At 40.8% G+C, this 17,995-nt stretch overlaps 1 protein-coding gene and 1 long non-coding RNA gene across 3 annotated transcripts in view; both read left to right on the top strand.

Annotated features, from left to right (window-relative positions):
* The window catches only part of LOC139473568 (uncharacterized), a 481,685-nt gene that overhangs the window by 304,155 nt on the left and 159,535 nt on the right, over positions 1–17,995 (top strand). The gene's annotated exons all lie outside the window — the stretch shown is intronic.
* Positions 1,816–5,558, top strand: LOC139460781 (uncharacterized). Its single transcript, XM_071242255.1, has 3 exons — positions 1,816–2,095; positions 2,931–3,068; positions 4,392–5,558. Exons 1-3 carry the CDS (start codon positions 1,912–1,914, stop codon positions 4,562–4,564), a joined length of 495 nt encoding a protein of 164 aa, XP_071098356.1. The 5' UTR covers positions 1,816–1,911; the 3' UTR covers positions 4,565–5,558.

Raw genomic sequence — 17,995 nt, 5'->3', positions numbered from 1 at the left:
AGACCTATTCTACCCCGGATCTTCATGGGTACTTTAAACAATACTGACATGGGGAAAGAGTTTTTCAGTCCGAGACTCTCCCCTTAGGGTTTTATTCAGGAAAACCATATTTTATATAATTCTCATATTTCACATAATGAAGACCAATTCTTACCCGACATCCAATATTTGATAGAAGCTTAAATGAACATCTCATACATAACCAAATTTCAATTAGCATGCATTTCACTTTAGACCCAATTAATCACATACGGATCGTTCTTAGATTATCAGCGAGGTAGAGGGGCAATGTTGTGACCTTTCAAAATGGATACACGTATCTGGCTTAATGCTTTTCGGGGTTTACAGAAATGGCTGTCTGTCCCGACGACTCAAACGATGAGTGAGTGAGTGAGTGAGTTTGGTTTTACGCCGCTTTTAGCAATATTCCAGCAATATCACGGCGGGGGACACCAGAAATGGGCTTCACACATTGTACCCATGTCGGGAATCGAACCCGGGTCTTCGGCGTGACGAGCGAACGCTTTAACCACTAGGCTACCCGACCGCCCCCTCAAACGATGAGTGTTATGACCCTAGCCTGTGGTTGTCCAGTCTGTACCAGGGACATAGTGCAGACTCCTTATGTGTATCATCCTCGACAATCAGTAAAAGGGTATTGTGTCAGGCGACAAACACATACACCTTTTGAACATTGTGTGAGTGGCGGCTGCTACCGCCTGCGCAGGGGTTGTCACTGATTTCCAGTGATCCAATCATATCGGGATCGTATTATCAAGACTGGTTATTCGCTGGTGTTGACGTATGTTAATCAGTGTGAGTGAGTTGGGTTTAACGCCGCTTTTAACAGCATTCTAGTTATATCACGGCGTGTCAGCTTAATGTGGGGGGTTTCAGACGTTTACTACATCGGTGAAACCAACGAGCACGAGTATGGTGCTAACAAACCTAGAAACATAACTGGAGCGAACCGGGATTCGAACCCACAATCATAGGTCTCTGGCGGGTCCGAGGGACGCAACTCTGCACAGCGAATCGCGGCGCTTTAGACGACTGGGCCTTACTTCACGGAATATGGAAGGTCAGCAAACCCTAGGCCGCCACTAAATACATTCCCAGCAGTTGTTTTTTCGGTCACATCCATTTGCTGTATATATGCCGTATATATGCTCATGGCGAACTACGGTTATAACGAACTAAAACTAGTGGCCCCTTTGAGTTCGTTATAACGTTGTTTACTGTATATATATGTTTAGTTTTAATGTCAAACAACGATGTAATGTCATTTTTAGAATATAACGTGTATCAAACATACTGAAAGTAAAGAGTAAGTTTCTGAGAGACAATGGATCACAATTGATTAAAGGTAAACAAACAAACAAACAAACACAGCGTCCACCGCGATCCCCTGTATTGCGAGTCGCAATGGCTGCTTACATCTTGCGTTCGGCATCGTCTGCATTAGTGTCGGTCCCAGTAACGGAAGTCTGCTCTCGACTGGTCGACTTATCCGGACATCCGAAGGTCAGTGACTGTTAGACTTACATTTAGTCTCTGAAATCTTATATTACACAATGTCCTTCTTGACTCTAAAAATGAAAACAATTTCCCTATGCTGATTTCAGAAAAAGAGCTAGCTTGAGCTGGCTAGACTTGCTTTTGTATGCATTTCTAGATTATTTTTTTCATAAAATAAATATATTCCACGGTCATGGTGCAGGACTGACTGTCTGCACGTCGGACGCCTGTTTCCTAAAATCAGGACGGAGGTCACTCGCAATTCAAGGAAGGCCTAGTCTGATGCGCAGAAGCATCCATATTCAAGTAACATAGACATAAACTACTTCCGAGTTGTATACCAGGAATAAAACTCGCTCGCGGAGTTTTCATCTCTCCATTACAGACTTCACCATGGCGATTGAAATGCCGAGTTCCACATATGTCAAGCTTGCCTTGCTGTGTTTTGTCGTTGGATTTGTGATTCAGATTGTAGCATTTGCTTCTCCCTACTGGTTCCAGGGGTACAACCTCCACGGCGGCCTGTGGCTGGTGTGCGGGGATAGGGCCTGTGATGCGATCCCCGACAATATGCCTGGTGAGTTTCTTTGTTCCTATTTAAAGACATGAAACCTTAATGCATAACACCTTCTTTTGTGTTTATAACGACGTTTCGGGGTTACTTCTCTCCCCTTCGTCAGGCGATACTGATTAAGCCTATTGACGTATGATACACATATGCTGATATGTTTACGCAAAGTAGGATTAATGATTATAATAACATAAGGTGGTCCAATCCAATGGGGTTAACAGGAGAGATGTCAATTACGTAAAGTGAATAGCGCGAACAGGCAGACAGAATGTATTTTCACTCAAGCCATTTTTGCCCCCTGGCCATGAACTCAAGCTACATATGTTTGGCGTAAATGACATACATATAATTACAACGCGTTATTATTTCTACAGAATAAAGTTCAGAACATTCACAGGCATATTTGGCTAAATGTCTTTGACAACTAATATTATCAAACGTAAATAACTGAACAAATTTGAATACTGATGGGTTGACATAATATTCCTTTATAAATATACATCTCAATTTTCTATAGAAAGAATAAATCAATACAACATAAAATTCATCTTCTACATCGCTAATATTACATTCCCTTGCGGAATCCTATTACTACCACATCGTAATATCCCCAAACGCCTACGGGACATAACATTACTATTGAGGTGTAATAATATAATATTATTTTTTAAATTAATTAATAATTAATTAATGAGACGTACTATATCGCTATACAAGTTCAATAATCATGAACGTCACGTTAAACCCAGTTTCACCTCGCCTCACACGTACTTGAAAAGAAACGTACCCGTTAATCTGCCATTTTACTTTATCAATAACGCCATTCCTATTTCTCTTTCAGGTGTATTCCACTGGGTGCAGGCTCTGGAGGCTATTGCATTTATATTCAGTTTACTGGCTATTGGTATAGTGACGTGGTACCTGTGCGGCCCCTCCGCTTTCAAGATTAGACTGTGTCAGTCCTTCTTCGTCACATCAGGTGTGTAACATGTCTTTGAGATACAAAGTTCTACAACCTCCCGAGAACATCCGGCTTAGAATAGAGCTTAAGTAGCCCATGCTTGTCGTAAGAGGCGACTATGCTTGTCGTAAGAGGCGAGTGACGGGATCGAGTGGTCAGGCTCGCCGACTTGGTTGATTCATGACATCGTATCCCAGTTGCGTAGATCGATGCTCATGATTTCAATCACTGGTTTCTCTGGTCCAGACTCGATTATGTACAGACCGCCATCATATTGTTAGAATATGACTGAATGCGGCGTTAAACAACAAACTACTTCTTCTACTAGTAGTAGTAGCAGTAGTAGTAGTATGCTGGTCGTAATAGGCGACTAAACAGTTTAAGTGGTCAGGCTCGGTGACTTGTTTGATTATGTGTCATCGTACTCGGCGTGACGGCGTGGATCGTTGCTTACAATTCGATCACTGTATTCGACTTTGTACACGCCGCCGTCATATAGCTGGAATATTGTTGAATGCGGCGTTAAACAATCTACAAACAAACAGTAGTAGTAGATGTCGTAGTAATAGTAGTAGTGGTTGAGGTGGTAGTAGTAGTAGTATTAGTAGATGTAGTAGTCGTGGTGGTGGTGGTAGTAGTAGTAGAACGAATGAATGAATGAATGAATAAATGAATGAATGAAGTAGTAGTAGTAGTTGTAGTAGTAATTCTATCGCTATGCATACACGTTAGTTCTCTAGAAACAATCGTATTAGCAGGGTCCAGACTGACGAGGTTTCATTGTGTGTAGGTTTCCAGCCAACCTCAGCCAGTAATGTAATGAAGGGATACCAGCATGTGGCCGTTATTTTCCACACCAATAAGACCGGACCAGTTCACTATCGACTTTAACAGAAGAGCATGTCATACATTGTTGAAGGAGAAGGAGCTAACTTCTAGGAATAAATATCAAAGTTTCTTTAAAACATTTTTGTTTATATTTTTTTAAATCCGTTATATCAAGATTCAGTTTTAGGATGCCGATTTAAATTCAACCCTGAACACGTTTCTTGTTTGGGTCCTGATGTTGGATGGCCTGGAAAACCCATTAAAGAAATTACATGGATCTTGTCGATATGAATATTAAAACATTTATAGTTAAATCTGTGACAACAGGACTAGTAAGTGAACATGTGCTCATACAAAAACTCTTTTTAATTTATTTATCCTTCTGCAACTTAAACTTTTAAAACAAAAAAAAGTGACAGAATGGTTTGGATTCGTTAAGGCAGTAAATTTAAATCTTCGATGAAATTCTAATGAAGATAATTGAATATTTCACAATGTTTTATGTATTTTTAGGTGCCTTGACAATAATCGGAGCGGTCACATTCCTTGTGAAGATCATCGATGACAAGGCGTGGGCAGTTTACCTTGAGTTTCCCGCAGGAGTTGGAATCCTGCTGGCGGGATTCTTGTCTTTGTTGGAGTACAAAAGACTTCTCAATACCAGCGAGTACCAACCTGTCTCCTAGACTCCTAAGACAAAGGAATATCAGAATACAGTATCTTGTCCCACCTCATTTATCCGGACGGTAGTGTTCCTAGAAAATCGAGTGCACTAAAGACATTGTTCATATATATTAAATTCCAAACGTGATGATCTGTTAGACTAGGTGTACGGGTGTCAGGTGTGAGGTTGAACTGTTTATTCAATTGCAGGTTATTACACTGTTAATTAAGGTGTCTTATTGTGTGTCTTAATATTTCGAGAGTCGATAAGTAGATTTAGGATATCAATATCATGAGTGAGTGAGTACGGTTTAACGCCGCTTTTAGCAATATTCCAGCAATATCACGGCGGGGGACACCAGAAATGGGCTTCACACATTGTACCCATGTCGGGAATCGAATCCGGGTCTTCGGCGTTACGAGCGAAAGCTTTAACCCATAGTTACAACGACAACCGATACCTCCTCCTCCCCCAACCCACCCCCCCCCCCCCCCCCCCACCCCCCACCCCCACCCCCACCCCTAATGGCACCCCACATCCTGATACTCCGGAAGCTAACGTTTCTTCGTAGGAAACTAACATCGAACCTTTCAAATATATAGTTACGTCACTGATTGTCTGCCATTAAGGTGAGGTGAGGTGAGGTGAGGTGAGGTGAGGTGAGGTGGCGTGTAACGTAGCGCGCAGGATTATTGCACTAATATAGCGACATGTATTCACGTGTGTGGCTGCTTGTGCTTGTCTGGACTAGCTATACTGGGTTATTCCAGTTAAACATGGGATCTCAGTGGATTAGCACTTAAAAAAATGGACTAGAACAAGTAAGCACGCACGGACGCACGGACGCACACCTATATAAGTGCAATAATCTTGAACGCAACGGAAAAGCCCATTTTGTCTCACCTCACCTTACTCTCGGGTTCACTCTAGTCTGTTTGTTTGTTTGTATGTTTGTATGTTTGTTTGTACATATCTTTGTAACACAATGTACACATTTTCCTATAAATATGTCATTGAATTCAGTTATGCGTTTCTATTCTTTGTGTCGTCTATATGATAGTAACAGCATTACAAGATGCAGTCAATGTGTAATATCATTCCTTACTTTACTATTTCTTATAAAGAAAATAAGTCCCCAACAACCTGCTTAAATTATATGACGGGAAACCATCATATACATCGCTGAGTGCGGCGTAAAACAACAAACACCACCCACACATAATTAGTTACGTTGAGGAAATCACATTGACAAATGAAGATAGGTACCATTAATTAAGTCTAATATATATCACAGCTTATATTATATGTCACAGAAGAAATAAATCTCAGTTTGACGAAAATGAATAATACAAAGAATCTTTGACCAAGAAAGCGGCGTTCGTGCAAGTTCAGTCGTACTGTCCGCCATTTAAGATGCAACTTGCGACTGTTAATCATTACATATGGGTATCATCTATCGATACATCTATAGAGCAGCATGTGATATACTGACGTTTCACTTCGTGTATCTTGCAACATGTGGTTGAGCTACACAAACTGACTTCTCCATGGCGATTGAAATGCCATGGTCTTCAAATGTCAAGCTTGCCTTGCTGTTCTATTGAAAAAAAATATTGTCCCCAAACATTCTTGAAAAAAAAATTATGCTCCAGACTGTTTGAAAAATAAAGAAATTGCCTGCCACAAAATTTGCATTGTTGCAGGGTGTTTTTCTCTGTAAAAGAATTTTCAGTTTTAAATTAGAAAAATATCTGGTTTTGTATCTATATATAACTGAAAATGATATCAAATCTCGATACAAATCCCAACCCCAACACACACACACACGCACCAACACCCCCACCCCCACTCGCTCTTTAACCGGAAACACTACCTATGGATTGCAAGGCTCGATATAAACTCTTTAGCGACCGGGTGGTCTATACTTCCTTGTACAACTATATAGAGGGAAAAACAGAAGATGGTGTAAGCCAAAACATTCACAGGCATTGTCAAGAGTTATTGCCACAAACTGATGTCACAACATGGTGCTGAAGGCAGCAGGTCTCTCGCTTGCCATTGGTTTAGTCCTTCATGTGATATCCTTCTCATCTCCTTAGTGGTACGAGTATGGTTACTGGCACAGCGGACGGTGGCAGAGATGTGGAGGTGGAACATGCCATGGGATGGATTTTAATCCGCGTACGTTTATTTTGACGTTTTATGCAATATAACCATTGCAGTATCTTACATTGAACGGGCTGCATACAGGGATAGAAACAGGGGGTGGGGTGGGTGTTAATGGAGCTAGGGAGATTAGATACTTTTAGCTCCAGCTGCAAAGAAACTGATACTGATTTTCTTTTGCAACAATGTATTTTTTGTGGCAGACAATGTTTTTCTATATTCAAGAATTTTCTGGGACAATTATTTTGGATAATAATCCTCACCCCGATCCCGATCCCGATCCCCATCCCCACCCCCAGCCCCTCATCAGTGGTGTGACTCAAGTTTATTCAAGAGGTTGGAATCCGATTTTCAATATGGACACTGACAGCAACATTTGTAACAGTTGACTACATATTCAGGTGAGTTAAAGTGTCGTGGCAACCAATGAAACCAGGGCCTGGTTCCAGCGGGTACATAGGGACTGGTACCTTATAACAGGGGTGGGGTGGGATTTGGCGGAGTTGGGATTGGTCTTAGGACTGTATCATATGTTGTCGACCAACATTTTTTCATGAAAATGTTTCTTGTTTGCCATAGTGTGCAACATGCGCAATAGCCCTGTCATCCGGGTACCCTGGGTCATTGGTCAAACCTAGCTCCAATGATTGCACAACGACGGCTGTCAGACTGTACCGTGGAAGCAGGATGGCGGAACTCTTCCAAGTTCAAGTGCTTCCAGATACCATTATCCTTTTTGAATAGTCTTACTAGTAATAAGAGACATGTCAATGATTGCACAGAGACGTTGGAATGTAGTAACCAGCAACACACTTCTCTTTGTACGGATTATTATGGAGCTTTGTCTTTAGGTTTTAGACTCGAGTCAAAATTTGATAAAACTGATGCGTGATTTTGGAAGATTTCTTCCTCAGTTAACACACCGGCCTAATACTAGAGTAACATAAGTTCACACCTCACATATACCGAGTTCTTTCATGCGTATTTAGTTTCCTTGTTGACATTATTCCTTTTTCTTACAGAACCGTGGATATAATCAGAGCGCCGTGGGACTCGAATCCACCATGATAAGGTTCATGTTCGCCTAAGGGACGCGACCCGTGAAGATTCCGGGGTAGAATAGGTCTTCAGCAACCCATGCTTGCCGTAAAAGGTGACCATGCTTGTCGTAAAAGCCGACTAACGGGATCGGGTGGTCAGGCTCGCTGACTTGGTTGATGCATGTCATCGATCCCAATTGCGTGGGTCGATGCTCATGATATTAATCACTGGATTGTCTGGTCCAGACTCGATTATTTATAGACCGCCGTCATATAGCTGGAATATTGCTGAGTGCAGCGTTAAACAATAAACCAACCAACCAACCTAAGGGACGCAACTCCGAAATGGGAAATGCGGCGCCGTAGACGACTGAACCTTCGTGTAGCCTCTTTATGGCCGTACATCCCAGACCTCGTAGCAACCTATGCTTGTCGTAGGAGTCGACTAAATTGATCTGTTGGTCAGTCTCCCTGACTTGGTTGTCTGAATCATATCCCAATTACTAACGGCAATTACTTGGTTGATGCATGTCGTTGTATTCCAATTGCGTAGATCGATGCTCATGATGTCAATCACAAGATTGTCTGGTCAAGATTCGATTATTTACAGACCGCCATACAAAAACAAGTTTATTTACTCAAACACTGAATGTTGCACAACATTCTCAAGTCCATACAAAAAAGTACATACATATAAATAATATGTTGCACTACTATGATGAGTGCGGTAAGCTTAATGGGGTTTCACACGTAAAACAACTTCTTCGTACACATGGTTTTATGATAGTGTGGCCCAGTCAAGATGAGGAAAACAGAAGCCAATTTATCTATAAATTTACTTAAAGATTGAGCGTTAAATTTATAGCAGAATGGTATGATAGAATCAACAACAGCCCAAAAACGTCGAAGTCACAGACAATCCAAATACTTTTTTTGAAATTGAATTATACTTAACTACTTGAGACTTGCAGAAATATAAGTCTATATGTCACATACATTAGATATGGTGTATTACCACTAGAAATTGAAAAGGGCAGAGCTGAAGTTATACCGGTTGAAGAAAGAGTGTGTAAACTAATTCAAACCAAGTAGAGAATGAGAAAAAAGTGAGAATGTGTAATTACGAAGAATTTGTCAATACTTTCTTAATATTTCATTCCCCATATTTCAAATGCAAATTATAATATAGGTGAAATTTTAAGAATCAAACATTTTGCGCGTAGAAAAACGGGTAACTGTTTATACTGTTGAAATTGATTACAAATTTGAATTAGGGTCTTTTCCAGCTGGAGTTTAACGATTTGTCCACGTCTTTGTCCACTTCAACGTCTATCAAAAAGTAACATTTGTAGTAGGTTGTAGTTTTTACCGGTTTACCAAGAATAGTCCATGCTTCATGTCGAGTGATGATACATACCACCTTTCCGAAAAATAATTACTTTTATTTTCCAAATTTACTTCAAGTCTAAACTTATTACAAAGGATTAACACAATCACAGATGATTAAAATGTCACAACATCGTCTGTCAATAAAAGGAGCATCAAATCTTAATACTTTGTGTCCTTTGCTATTACGACTTGATCAAATCCATCATTTTCTGTCGTTTTATTAGAAACATGATCACATGTTACATAAATGTAACCAATATTAGTATATGCAATTAACACATGTTGTGGCAGGTGGCAGTGGCAATTTAATTAAGTCATCTTTGTGTTGTTGTTTTCGGGAATATAATCAATATGAAAAGAAAACAATGAATCAAGAGAGAATTTTGTACTTTTGCTTTATTTCGTACTTTTCCTGTGTTTCCATTTGTTTCAATATATTAAGTCCACATGTTGGATTGTTCCAGGGACGAAGAAGTTCCTGATGGGGGACGATCCCTGTGAGACGGACTGCACAGTGTTCGGTCAGCTGTCATATATCTACTGGCAGTTCATGGGCACCAGGCATGAGAACATCATTAAGGGCAAGTACCTTTATATGCATCCTCAGTACTAACGGGGTTTGAAAACATAACGATCTTCCTTCACTTGATATTTACTGGACGGGTATATGGAGGGGGGTTTGGGGGATTGCTTAAATCTTGAAAAAGATATTAAATGGTATGTCCTTTAGTGTAAAGTGCACATCAAAAAGTTTTCGTCATTTGTTTATGTCACAGCAATCTCATTATTGATAGCATTATGTCAATGCAGGCGTTACAGTGTACTGCTGCAAATGTGCTGTACAAATCTCATGACATTGCAAGATACTGATAACATGCATAATGTACAGCTACGTGTTTGTTTGGCATACAGTTCTCATTAATTGTAACCTGCTGTTAACACATATACGTATATAACAGACGAGATGTTAACCCTTATATCAGGCCAAAGTTTTCAAATTCATGTTGATTTCAATGATGATAAAAAAAAACCGTCACAGTCTCACGACATTTTAACCACAAGATAAAATATTTTGTATTCAATTTCAGTTCTCAATTCATTTTCCTGAATGTTCTTTACCCGTTTTAAGTTACTTAATTCGCAAATAAATTAATGTTATAATTTGTTGTTAAATATTGGTTGATTATAAACTTTTCCAACGCAGACAAATACCCCAACCTGGCCGCCTACTGTGAACGTATGAAGGACACATTCTGGCCCGACTGGGACCAGTGCATCACACACGGAGGGGCAAGGGAGGCAACCAAGTAGTAACTGCAAATTCCGTTTTCTTCCAAGGAGCTTTAGCTTTTAATTGTTATTATGTTCGGGTTTAGCTTCATACGTTGTGTTGCTATGATACCTATTCAAACAAAGCTCAATACCAAGTATATGAATCAGACGTGACTATAATGGTTATCAACTCGATTAATTAATCCTTTCGACTAGAACTGAACTTCGCTGGCATATCATTAGCCTCGCCCCTGTTGCACAGAACGACCTTAACACTTAGACTACTCTAACTTCACTTACTTCATCCAAGACTCATGATAATTGTAGCGATAAGTACACTTAGTGCAATAAGTTCCTGAGTAAAATTGAACTTTACTAGCCACATAAAGAAACTGTGCACGGAAAAAATATAGATATAAGGGCACACCGTCCATATATGAAATATAGGTTTGAACACAGCAATTATTGGAGACATTCAAACGCTCATGCACGTGCCATGCGATATGACGTCATTGATGGGGGCCTATGGACGTGCAATGTGTTACTGCATGTGCATCCTGTGCAGCTGCACACAGCATGTGCAACTCAAAATTCGCTGTCACTTTGGAAAGCATGATCTGTGGTCATTCAAAAATTCAAAACTTCTCAGGCGCAGACACAAGCATATCACAAGCAAATCATGCCAAGATTGACACCTGCACAGCGTCATGAAGCCATTGGAATGATCCGAGCGGGAATGAGGCAACAACAGGTGGCAACACATTTCCAATGCAATCGTAACACGATATCGGCATTGGTGAGGCGTTATCAGAACACAAATGACGTTGCCGAACACCCACGTTCAGGACGTCCCCGAGTTAACGACGCCAAGACAGGACAGATGGATTCGAGTTACACATCTCCGACACAGGTTCCAAACGGCAGTAACGACGTTCCAGACAATTCCTGGACTGCGCCGTATCTATCCCAACACTGTCAGGAATCGTTTACGTCAGTACGGGATTCGACCACGACGCCCTGCCATACGTCCCATCCTGACACACCGTCATCGAGTCAACCGTCTAAGATGATGTCGAAATCATGTTCGCCAAGCTCGAATATGGTGGAGAAATGTTGTCTTTACAGATAAATCGAGGTTCAACATTTCTCACAGTGACGGGCGCCAACGTGTCTACCGGCGTTTGGGAGAACGTTATGCACGCAACTGTATTGTGGAGAGGAATCGTTTTGGAGGTGGCTCTGTGATGATTTGGAGTGGGATAACAGCACGGCACCAAACCCCTTTGGTGGTTGTTCAGGGCAATCTCACCGGTGTTGGCTACAGAGATCAGATTCTGAGGCCTGTGGTCATTCCTTTCCTGCAACGTCATGGCCCGGGATTGACATTTCAACAGGACAACGCTCATCCTCACACGGCTAGGGTCGCAATGGATTTCCTTCACCATAACAATGTCATGTCACTGGCATGGCCTGCAATTTCTCCAGATCTCTCCCCAATAGAGCATGTGTGGGATGAAATTGAGCGCCGTCTGCGTCGTCTTCCACATCCTCCAGATAACGTCCGTGACTTGGCACAGGATTTGAGGAGGATATGGCAGGCCATTCCCCAGGCCTTCCATGCCCATTTGGTGGACTCCATGCGTCGCCGATGCACTGCTGTGATTCACGCACAGGGTGGTCATACCCGTTATTGACTTTGTGACTTTGTCGTTTGACCCCCTACTCCATTTTTATCTTCTGACAGATAGGGAGATTATCGTTCGTACAGATAGGGAGGGGGCACGGGTGGCCCAGTCGTCTAAGGCGCCGCGATTCGCTGTGCAGAGTTGCGTCCCTTGGGCACGCCAGAAACCTATGATTGTGGGTTCGAATCCTGGTTCGCCCCAATTATGTTTCTAGGTTTGTCAGCACCATACCCGTGCTCGTGGGTTTCACCGAAGTGGTAAACGTCTGAGACCTGCATCACTTCGGGCATTCCTCCCACATTAAGCTGACACGCCGTGATATAACTAGAATAATGTTAAAAGCGGCGTTAAACCCAACTCACTCGTACAGATATAGTTTTATGAGAAGTTAAAGTTATGTTTAATTAAACTGAACCATGCGTCAGGGTAGGAGGTATTATGTACCAAGCAAATATATTTACCCGAAACAGCTTGAATTCCGTCACTTAATGCATTCCATCTTTTCGTGCATTTCCATCAAGTTGTTTCGCTTTTAGATTTCACATTCCTAGTAAGTAATATTCATTAACTGAAGCGATGATTTATTATGATAATACACTGTTCCGTGTGAGTGAATGAGTATGGTGTAAAGCTGCTTAGAACAATATTTCAACTACATCACTGTGCGTCAGTTAATGTGGGAGAAAAGCCCGAAGAGATGCAGCCGAGGGAACTCTACAACTTTTATTAAATAAATGAGCACGGGTATGTTTCTGACATCTTAATAATCTGAGATTCGAACCCACGATCACAGCGATGCGTTACTTGGGTTCCCCACTGCTATATGGGATAGTGTTAAAAAGTTTGATCTATACTCACCCATCCTCTCATGTGGTCGAATTATGTCACATTGTGTCACATTGTGTCCATGAAGTATATATGTTGCTTTGTTTAAAATATACTGCTTTGATTTTCAACATATATGTTCTTTGTTACGTTACTCCTGTTTGTGAGCTAGAGGGGACATTCAGACAATAGAGTGCGATCTTTCCAGTAACTGTCGAGTTTAGTATGGACATGTGTCTCAACTGTCCAAACATCTACCAACAAAATGTCACCACAGTACATTCCGCAGTACTGTTGTTACATCTATCAACTCTGCCGTAATATGTATATCTAAGTTCAAGCAATACATATTCATTAGAATACAAAGTATATGAATCAGACGTGACTATAATGGTTATCAACTCGATTAATTAATCCTTTCGACTAGAACTGAACTTCGCTGGCATATTATGCCTCGACCCTGTTGCACAGAACGACCTTAACACTTAGACTACTCTAACTTCACTTACTTCATCCAAGACTCATGATAATTGTAGCGATAAGTACACTTAGTGCAATAAGTTCCTGAGTAAATTTCAACTATACTAGCCACATAAAGAAACTGTGCACGGAAAAAATATATGTGAGCTATAGGGGACATTCAGACAATGGAGTGCGATCTTTCCAGTAACTGTCGAGTTTTGTATGGACATGTGTCTCATATGTTTCCAAGTAAAGTTTGTATTACCGCAAAAGATGTCCTTACAGTGTTATATTGTCATCCGATTCACTGGCATAACGTCAGAACACGCATACAACCACTTCCAGGAAATAACACAAGCCAGACAGAAGAAAAAGACACACGTCAAAAATGGAATTAATTCCAGGACAGTAACAGACACAAATGGAAGTGAGAAAAAATACCATACTTCTTAAAAATAATCAAGACAAAAAGGCCACAAGACACACATGAACAGAAGGTACAGATACAGCCGCAGATACAAAATGGATACACAACATACATAGTGATATATAGATAAAGAACCAAACGTTATAAACACATAACTAATACATATTAACTAGATATATCCAACGTTCGAATTCCGGTTCGATTCCTGGTGTCTTAGCACCCACCATACAAGTGTTCGTGTGTTTTACTACAGTACGTCAAATCGAGTCTTTTTCTCACATTAATCTTATATGCAATGTTATAAATAAATTAATGTTTAAATTGGGTTCATCCTACTTCACTTACGCCTTGACACAAGACCTAAATACCAAGAACCAAAGTGGTGTCAACGGAATTCCAGGATGTTTATAACCCCAAGAAAGACGCTTCCGATTTGGAATTAAGTCTTGTTCAGACAGAAAATGAGGCAGTAACTATTGTCCTCCGTTTTCAGTGTGTAATGGAACAAACAACTAAAATGTAACAGATATCTTGAAACAACTTTCAAGTGACCATCTTCCTTAAAGTTGGATCAGCATTTCAGTTATATAACAGCGTGTCAGCTTGTAGAGCCCCAAGTCAAGCAGGTCTTATAGGTTTACTGCTTTTGAGAAGACGGACAAGCAGGGGTATCGTGCTGCCAATACCTGTGCCCTAAATTATACTTCATGTCGGGTGGCTATAAACATGGATGGGGTGCTGCTTTGGTTGTGATCAGTATCCAATGTCCCAAAGGATTCAATTGGCATAACACAATTTTTTGGTTACTTTACGTGTGAATGAAATTGTACAAAATATAGCATGAAGCAAAATACGGACGCAGCTTTATCACCAGCACTATTACACGGTAAAATGATGTGCAGTTGTGTTTTTTTGCGCCTGGACGGGGCTAGGTACCTATCGTGAAACAATGGAATAACTACAATATCATACCCAGATGGACCGGAAAAATACACATCATGACCAAATGGGCCGGAACATCCCATGTTGTTACATACACCGCCATCCTCTGTGGTTTGGTACACTACATGAGGCGCAGTTAGTACGTTGAGGTTCAAATTACGTAGAGGGGAATGTCCGAGTAACTCTCCATTCCTTAAACTTAATGGAGCAGAGGCCCCGCAGAAGAATTAACTCTCCCTCTTATTGAATTACATACATATTGCTACCCTAGTGAATCTGTATAAATATGCATCTATGCTCGGCAAAGGTGTTTTTGTATCTATTCTATATGTATATGTATATGTTTTATGTTGTTAAAATAAATGTGTGCCTATGATGCCGCAGATAGCGGCCTAAAGGTAAATAAAAGTTCAGTTCAGTTCAGATAAGGCTATGTCGACGTGATCTGAGTGTCGCTCTGACACTGTGAGCAGAAGGCAAGTTTTAACATGTGTCGGGTTCATTTAAGTGACGGTCGTTATTTAACGCCACACACTGCATTATTCCAGCTCTGTGACGACGGGCTATTAATAATACGTGCCTTGACAGGCAAAGCCAGTGATAAGGTATTATGATCAACGACCTACGCCGTTGGGGTGCGTTGACAGCTACCAACCAATTAACCGAGCCTGAACAACCGATCCATTGATTAGTCATCTCTTGCGACCTAGAATCCTCACGGGTTGGATCAGTGTAAGTAATAAATGCGTGGGGAAACCCACGTCGATGGTATGGTCCTGAAATACCAAGGTTCATAATCAAAGCGAACTTTGATTCACACCCACGGCCAGCGGATCCTGTCATGGCTCCGGAACTGGATGCTCACCTGGCCTGGTCATATAGGAACATTTCGAAAACGGTTCAAGTTTCGTTCTCTCTCAGAATTTTAAAATGACTGTTTGTTCAAGTCACTTCTTCATGTAAGCTTCGAGTTTAATTGTATTCGTCACTACTTCACTTCACGAGTATGTGTTAGTGTGTGTGTTAGTGTGTTAGTGTGTTAGTGTGTTAGTGTGTGTGTGTGTGTGTGTGTGTGCTAGATAAGTGCAATAATCTTTGACGCGACGTTAAACCCCATTTCACCTCACCTCCATTGCACACTCGGCAACTCTTAATTTATTCCAATAATTATTCATTAGTTTCCGGATATATCGCATGTTGCAATGTCCACTGGCACGCGAGGATTCACACAGTTATCTCCCATTAGTCACACACCTCTATATCCCCATTAGTTACACACCTCTATATTCCCATTAGTTACACACCTCTATATCCCCATTAGTTACACACCTCTATATTCCCATTAGTTACACACCTCCATATTCCCATTAGTTACACACCTCTATATTCCCATTAGTTACACACCTCTATATTCCCATTAGTCACACACCTCTATATTCCCATTAGTTACACACCTCTATATTCCCATTAGTAACACACCTCTATATTCCCATTAGTTACACACCTCTATATTCCCATTAGTTACACACCTCTATATTCCCAGTTGTTACACACCTCTATATTCCCATTAGTTACACACCTCTATATTCCCATTAGTTACACACCTCTATATTCCCATTAGTTACACACCTCTATATTCCCATTAATTACACACCTCTATATTCCCAGTTGTTACACACCTCTATATTCCCATTAGTTACACACCTCTATATTCCCATTAGTTACACACCTTTATATTCCCATTAGTTACACACCTCTATATTCCCATTAGTTACACACCTCTATATTCCCATTAGTTACACACCTCCATATTCCCATTAGTTACACACCTCTCTATTCCCATTAGTTACACACCTGTATATTCCCATTAGTTACACACCTCTATATTCCCATTAGTTACACACCTCCATATTCCCATTAGTTACACACCTCTATATTCCCATTAGTTACACACCTCTATATTCCCATTAGTTACACACCTCTATATTCCCATTAGTTACACACCTCCATATTCCCATTAGTTACACACCTCCATATTCCCATTAGTTACACACCTCTATATTCCCATTAGTTACACACCTCTATATTCCCATTAGTTACACACCTCTATATTCCCATTAGTTACACACCTCTATATTCCCATTAGTTACACACCTCTATATTCCCATTAGTTACACACCTCTCTATTCCCATTAGTTACACACCTGTATATTCCCATTAGTTACACACCTCTATATTCCCATTAGTTACACACCTCCATATTCCCATTAGTTACACACCTCTATATTCCCATTAGTTACACACCTGTATATTCCCATTAGTTACACACCTCTATATTCCCATTAGTTACACACCTCCATATTCCCATTAGTTACGCACCTCTATATTCCCAGTTGTTACACACCTCTATATTCCCATTAGTTACACACCTCCATATTCCCATTAGTTACACACCTCTATATTCCCATTAGTTACACAGCCTGGGAGGAGACCAGGAGGGGATTAACTAAGACAACACCTACTGAGTAATGGACCAGTCCTAACTGGAGTACATAGGATTACCACAGAGACCAAAGTATACATACTGATTGTCAAGCTGGAGTTTTAGCACAAATGTTATTGTGAAATGATATGCCTAAAAGGCAAAATATCTGTATTGAATGTATGGTTAATATGTATACAACAATATATACTGAACCATATTAAAAACTTCACAATCCTAAAATTTTGACATTTTGACCAGTTATCACTGTGGGCCCTTATTGTGTATTTAAACAGTAATGGCCACGTATTGTCTTCAGATAACACCCGTTTTTGTGCAGGTGAATCGATCAAAATCATGTGCACAGCACTATAGTGGCAAAAGTGTTTTTTCTCGTGCAACTGGTCACGTGGCCATAATACCGCATGTGTTTTCAGCCATACTTGTTAGCAGTCATTTACAAAAAAAAGAAAAACACAAGAAAACAAAAGTCTTTACGGCCATTTGTCATGCCACGCCTTTCAAATGTGCAACGTGAACGTGCCATCGGCATGTTGCAGACGGGAATGTCCGTAGCTGAAATCGCAAGGACGATGAGTCTTAGTCGACGGACTGTTTATGATTTACAGACGCGTCTACAACAAACGGGTACCACCGCTGATCGCCCTCGGCCAGGTCGTCCACGTGTGACATCACATGCAGAGGATCGTCAGATTGTCTTACGTCACCTCCGTAACCGATTTTTGACGGCTCCATCAATCAG

This window comes from Haliotis cracherodii, unplaced genomic scaffold (genome assembly GCF_022045235.1).
Source record: "Haliotis cracherodii isolate W230 unplaced genomic scaffold, xgHalCrac1.p SCAF_1, whole genome shotgun sequence".
NCBI classification, from domain to species: domain Eukaryota; kingdom Metazoa; phylum Mollusca; class Gastropoda; order Lepetellida; family Haliotidae; genus Haliotis; species Haliotis cracherodii.
This window is presented reverse-complemented; position numbering and strand designations above follow the sequence as displayed.

What these genes read in the sequence shown, in the direction of transcription:
- LOC139460781 (XM_071242255.1), top strand. Translation starts at nt 1,912, where the DNA reads ATGGCGATTGAAATGCCGAGTTCCACATATGTCAAGCTTGCCTTGCTG. An exon ending in GATCCCCGACAATATGCCTG is followed by an intron (nt 2,096 to 2,930) that starts GTGAGTTTCTTT and finishes TTTCTCTTTCAG; the next exon opens with GTGTATTCCACTGGGTGCAG. An exon ending in GTCCTTCTTCGTCACATCAG is followed by an intron (nt 3,069 to 4,391) that starts GTGTGTAACATG and finishes ATGTATTTTTAG; the next exon opens with GTGCCTTGACAATAATCGGA.